Source organism: Spinacia oleracea, chromosome 5, assembly GCF_020520425.1.
Source record: "Spinacia oleracea cultivar Varoflay chromosome 5, BTI_SOV_V1, whole genome shotgun sequence".
NCBI classification, from domain to species: Eukaryota; Viridiplantae; Streptophyta; class Magnoliopsida; order Caryophyllales; family Amaranthaceae; genus Spinacia; species Spinacia oleracea.
In genome coordinates, this window is record NC_079491.1 from 94,789,725 (window position 1) to 94,796,395 (window position 6,671).

The 6,671-nt window shown below is 37.3% G+C and overlaps 1 protein-coding gene across 2 annotated transcripts; it reads right to left on the reverse strand.

Moving 5' to 3' along the window:
- Nucleotides 1-315: 315 nt before the first annotated feature.
- On the reverse strand, nt 316-6,471 carry LOC110778125 (probable prolyl 4-hydroxylase 3). 2 transcript variants are annotated; one of them, XM_021982684.2, is made up of 8 exons: nt 6,023-6,471; nt 5,828-5,912; nt 3,773-3,870; nt 3,564-3,661; nt 2,008-2,137; nt 1,690-1,877; nt 1,429-1,515; nt 316-640 (listed from the first exon to the last, which is right to left on the reverse strand). In XM_021982684.2, the coding sequence occupies exons 1-7, from the start codon at nt 6,202-6,204 to the stop codon at nt 1,442-1,444; spliced, it is 855 nt and encodes a 284-aa protein (XP_021838376.1). In that variant the 5' UTR covers nt 6,205-6,471; the 3' UTR covers nt 316-640; nt 1,429-1,441. The 2 variants fall into 2 exon arrangements, with proteins under 2 accessions (XP_021838376.1, XP_021838375.1); XM_021982683.2 differs by having other exon boundaries at nt 316-670; nt 6,023-6,464.
- Nucleotides 6,472-6,671: the final 200 nt, after the last annotated feature.

Consider the following 6,671-nt stretch of genomic DNA (forward strand, 5'->3'; position numbering starts at 1 on the left):
ATATGTTAAGAAATTAATTCCTGAAATTCCACTTTATACATCTATATTATCCTACAATCATTTCGAAAAATTGGCTTCAACTAGCCCTAACTGTAGCCGAAGTGCACAGACAATACCAACTTTAAGCATGCGTTCACGTAATTTTTTTTTTTTTTTAATCTACGGGAATGTTGGAAATATTTTGTCAGATAAGGTCTTTTCAATTTTTGTAAGATTTTTACACAATTAGCAACCTGGAATCGCATTCCTCCTGCATCAGATTAACATAAAAAGGCTGGGAACAAAAGCTTAAATGATATGGAAAACAAAACAACGGAAGAAAAATGACTATTGGAAAATTCTTCGCTGCCTAAAACCCACATCATGAAACGCAATACAAGTATACAACTCACAGTTCATATTGGAGCAACTGCGCTTTTAGAATGTGCATTAAACCAAGAGAACTGAATTAGTATATACCCCTTTATGCCGCACAGAAGGTACTACCTTTAACTTTGTTTAACACTCGTATATTCAACACCTACAATAGCTAATGTGTTAGTCAGTAATGGAGGCATGCAGTTTGCAGTAAAGGCTTGAGGACTGAGCTTTAAAATGGTCTTGGACAGACACCTTGGCAAAGATATAACGATCCATTAGCCTGCCAAAGGATCACATTCTATGAATAGCACTGAAAAAAAGATAAGTTATATAGTTGGCAGATCACCTACTTTCTTCTTCATTCTATTCTCATTGAAAAGATAAGTTATATTGTACATGAAGCTTTTACAACACCAAAAACAGGAAAGTAATACTGTGTTCAGCTATAATGAATAATAAGCACTTGAACGTTTAAAACATCTTATGGTGTACCAGTATGAAACACGGTGTTCAATTTCAGTGATATCACCCGATTCAACAAAAAACAAAATGAAGATGTTCATTTTATAACACCTTACAAAACATTATCTTCAGTGAAATGCCATTAAACAAACAGAACACTTGACAGAACTTGTTCAAGCTCGAGAACATCTGAATCTACATGTTCATTTTGAAGGATAAAAAATGTATATCAGCAAGTAATGCTAATGTGCTATTGTGTTGTTTTGTAAGGCTTATTGACAGGGCTAGGTAGAACAGAACAGCAGACAACTAAATAAAAGACCTTCCCTGTTTTTTACATACAAGTATAACTTCAAATTTCTGAGAGAATCTCTCAGTCACTATCGGCTTCTAAGTTTTGCATGAAGTCTGTGTACCATGTAGGATACTTGCGGAAATCCAGAAAATTTTCTAAATAAATTTCCAAATATATGTATCTTTACTTCTGGATATGCAAGGAATCTATAAACAAAATTTACTTTTCCGTGCTTCATGATTTCACTGTTATGACTAAAAGTCAAAGATAGATACATAGTGCATCCAACAGTTCAATTTATGGTAAATCACCTCAATGGCAGGCCTATATCTTGTATTCCTCAACATGCATCCATTTTGTAGATGACCACTTGTTTCCTTTAACAACTGGACAGCCACCTGCAACACAACATGACAACATCAGAACCATCTGGGTGAGCAAGCTTGAGAATGACTCGAGCAACTACTTCAAGTACCACAAAGATCCTCATAGCAATAGCTCAAGGCATCACTGAACTATACTGTCGTGGGACAAAAGATTTTTGATTCAGAGGGGGGTCAAAGTTAACCAACCATGTAGACTGGAAGAATCTAATGTCGCATCAGGCCTCATGCTCCAGAAAAGCAAGGCATCACCCATCCTCGGTTTCACAGAGAGGCCCCTTTTACCACATTCAGACCGCTCATTCCACCCTGGTAGAGAACTAAAATTCCCCCGAGCAGCTGGGAAGATAGTCTCACCACCCTCTTCGACATCTGATCTGCATGGAGGATGCCAGCCAAAAATTAGAAGTGGAAACAAGATCACACTTAAGAGGTTCAAAATTTTCAATTCTAGTGAACTATGGTGCCAAATTCATCCATTGCCGTATGCTAGATTAGAGATCTTACAAGTACATCAGAACAGTAGCAATCCTTTGGCCGCCATTCTTTTTATTGAATTCATCAAGGAAGTAATCGTAGTGAGGTTCGTACTTCTGACCTTCTTCATAGTGAAGAATCTGCAATCCCTCACCATGCTCTGTAAATACGATTAACATAAGTTTGAGGAGAAGCCGACAGAGTTTGGCACGAGTATCAAATTTATGGATTCTATCTTTAAAAGACCATTTTATCAAAAGGGAGAAAATTAAAGGAAACAAACACATATATAAATCAGTCAACAGTCATCAGGACATTAGAAGAATCATAAATCCCAACATTTTCCAATATCTACTATTTCTTTAACAAGTTAGAATCCTTAGTGAAAGGTTTTAGGTTCTGCTTCTGCTGTGCATGAAGACTACCTCCTGACAGAAACCCAATGTTCTTGAGAGCAATATATAATCACTTAATCAGTCAAGAAAAACATTTCTGGTTGATTCCTGAATACACACAACAGGGCGCATATGAAGCCTAAATAGTTTCAATGTTTGATGTGGATTGCCTCCCTACTATTTCATGATATATATTGGAGGTGACACTGCTAAATTTTGGCCTCCCTAAATTCCAAGAATAGTGAAACATAAACTGGCATTATTTTTCTAATTTTGTTCTTGGATGCTGGACTTCTCAAAGCACCAATCTTAAATTAAAATCCACTGATTCAATTTTCACCGAGAAGGCCAGAACCTGGCTTCCTGTTCTTGCTGCATTTCGTTGTTTGTAGGTTCCCTGATATTTCTTGGATCTTTCAATTATATTCTTTTTATGCCCTGTTTTATCCACCTAATCTTAGACAGAATGCTTACTACTTGTTTGATAAATGGTAATAAAAGATGTTTATGAACTACGAATTTAGACGAACTTTAGTTATTAAAAAAGGTGGCATGTCAATGGCAATGGAACTTTATCACCAAATGTGTTTCTTTACATAAAATTTGATTACCATTAGTTAGTAATGGATGGCAATGGAAATTTATGAAGAGAAAGTGATAGTTAGACGTAGGCAAAGCTTTACCCTGAATACTTACAAGGGACATCCCTTAAAAAATTACATATAACTAGATGTAGGCAAGCTTTACCCTGAACACTTACATGGGATTCCCTTACAAAATTACATATAGGGGCATTTGGTTCGCGGAGTTTGGTGAGGTAGGGTTTTGGAATGAGTAAAGCCCACACTTAGTGTTTGTTTATGAAAATGTCAATTTCTAAACCCACACCTCAAAGGCTCAAACCACAAGGTATAGGTTTTAGAAACCCAAGGGGGAGGTGGTATGAATAATATCAAACTTTCAGGTATCAAACAAAACAAAAATATCCATCCCAGAACTAAACCAAACATATGGAATTAAATAACAAGTTCCTAAATTCTCTGGCATGAACCTTAAATACTTCCCACAAAACAGATTTCTGATCATTAACCTTACCAATGGGAGGGGGTGGGAGGGCTATTAAACTCATATATGACGGAACCATTCTTGGTGCAAAAACCATACAGAAACATCAGCTTTTGCATCTCTTACCTACAGGAATGAAGGTAAAATCTGCGAGTCTTTTCTCAATGTCCCTTATAATTTTGTCTTGGCCTCTTCTCAGAAACATTCCAGAACTAGTGCGCACCCTGCACAAAATGATCAAGGCAAATGCCATATGCTACATATTGTCAGATGACGCTACATAAAGTATGAGTAATGAGTTCCCTGTTAAATGTGAGATTAGTCAGTTAACGAACCTGCTGTCCTTACTCTGGCCAGTTTTACTATCAACAACAGTTGACTTCACCATACGAGGTTTTGCAAGGTCAATAAGATAGTCACATTCCTCCTTAGACTGCAAAAATTAGAATCTAGAATCAACATTTGGCAAGCATGAAGTTCACAACCACACAAGCATATCAGTCAAGTAGTCAACAGCTCAAACAGCTCTAGTCACCCTTCCCTCCTCCCCCCCGCCCCTCTCTGCAATGGTTAAAAAAACTGATTTACTTAATGAACAGAATCGGATGAGGCCTGCAATCTGACCCTGGACACTCAGAACTTAGCAGCAGATGAGGCCTCTACATGGCATGTCGGCACTCGGCAAAAGAAGCTTGGCATCTATTATCTGTCTCTGCACCTTCTCTTATACTGATGTAAGGAGTGGGTCCATTCATATCTGACCAAGAACCAAGATCCTAAGAACATGCCTTCACCCAACCTCTCATTTACAGTACAACCTGGAGATTGTGACCTAGACGGAAAAACCAACAAATAATACATCTTTGAAAAAACCCGCACCCACTTTTACAGATATCCTAAGGAATTTTCACTTTTAGACCTTAGCACATTCGACTTCACACTTCTCCCAAGTTATGTGAACCGAAAATAAGTGGTAAATGTAAGTTGGAACACCCTCCCTCCAACCACCCCCTCCACTCCAAATTTTTGGATTGAACCTAATTTAGATGGTACCCAAAAAACAGAGTAGCAGACATGAGCACAATCTACTCCCACGGAATCCTACAGGACAAACTCAGAGCACCAGAAAAGGACTGAAGGTAGCAAGAGAAAGCGGATAGAAGTAGCTCATAATCAAAACAGAACAAAGCTACTTTTAGCAGTCAAGATAATCACTCTTGAAGTCAGAGAAGTATCAGTCATAGTAATAATAAATGATAGAACTCTATTTTCTCATTCAATTGAAAGGGAACTCTGCATCTCCGTTGCACACAAGTAAATATCCTTAACTGACAATTTTGCAGGATAATTTCCATGATGATTTAGAAGATTAAGCTAAAGGCTAAAACACCTGAAATCATTATGTTACTCCAAATCTTAACAATCGGTGTCGGTACTCGGTAGTCAGACATGGGTGTTGGCCCTTAGACACTTGGATACATAACAAAGTACCAGTGTCTGACAGTTCTAACAGAATCCAAGTAACATACCCTGAAAAGCTCATTTCATTTTGATCTGGAATTTGGTAACCATAAATTTCATCCAAATTTATCATTGCCGAAATTGCAAAAGTAAAGCAACTTAAGACATAAGTTAATTGAAACCCATTTTTAGAAAGTCTAAGCACTTTCTAGCAAGAAGGGGTCATTTAACTGACTAAATCACAAATATCTCTCTCCCTACCCCACCATAATTCTCAAATCTCAATGACTGCTCCCAAATATTTTTGAGATAATTAGCTCCCAGCCATAGGTAATCCACAATTGAAAATTGACTCAGTTATAAAACATGTGCAACTAGTCGGTAACACCGGAAAGCACCAAGTATAAGAATTTACAGTATGACAGAAGAATAGAAAAAGAACCGCATCAACCAGCAAGCTACATACAATGTGACTCACAAGAAGGGTCATTTAACTGATGAATCACAGTCATCAACCACATTTTTTTCAATAATCAACTCACTAAAAATTTGACTTCCCCGGAATATACTTCTCTCAGAGTTGAAGTTCAACTCCGCTAAATCAAACAAATAAGTTGCATTTTTGGCACCTGAATATACTTATTCCACAATTGAAATTAGCCGACTACATCAAACAAACCTAACAAATTTGTTGCAACCAGTGGACCAGTGCATGTCATACATCAAATGATTTAGTTACAGCCAAAGGCATACCACATCAACCACAAACTTCACACATTGTCAATTTCATCACCAATTAATCAGAACCTCATCAATTACCTAATGTATACAAATTCAAACTCAAGATTTAACACAACATGGATCCGGCTCACTAAAATCAACAACACTCGATCAAATTGTTAAAAAACGAACAACAAAGCATCACTGACCAAAAAATGATGGTAAAGGAAAGCTCGAGGCTCCCAAGAAAGAATCTCCACCCATTGCTCGTCACGCTTTCCAACCCCCTTACCTCTTCAATAAAAAACAACAAATCTTCAACAATCAAATTGAAAAAACAAACAAACTGTAACAATTATCATGATGATGAAGAACATTATGCAAATTATGCAAGGGAAAAGTACCTTTCTAGAGCCTTCCGACCGAAGCTACTGAGATCGTGAACAGACCGATCAGAAGGAGTAGGAAGAGAGAGAATGCCTAAAGCAAGAAGCAAAAGAAGCACCACACTAAGCATTATTAACAATGATAACACTAGAGTTGATGTCGAAGCGCGTTTCCTGGAATTCCTGCCGCCTTTCGCCATTGTTGCTGCCGCAACTAAGGATTTCTTCGATTTTCTCTCTCCTCTAGTTTGATTAGATTCCAGTTCTTAAACCCTAAATTGATCGATTGGTTGAATTTTGTGTGAGAAATGTGAAATTGATTGGAAGAATTTTTCGAAATTCGTTATCCAGAGATCTACAGTAGAAAACTAGTGGTATTATGAAGAAAAAATAATGGTAACCAAATGAAGCTTGTTTTGTATTTTCTGTTGCACTTCTATTCTTTACAAATTCCGTTGGTCTGAAAACGGGGAAGTGGCAGAAAAGTCAAAGGTGAAGATTTAGTCTTTGGATAGTACCACGAAATTACGTGGATACCCACTTTCGTATACTCAAGCGGCTTTGGCACATGTTGCACCAAATCCGATACGGAAACGGAAAAGAGGTCATGTTAAAAATGACGGACACTGAAAATAATAATATTTTAAAATGTTCTTTACACTGAAAA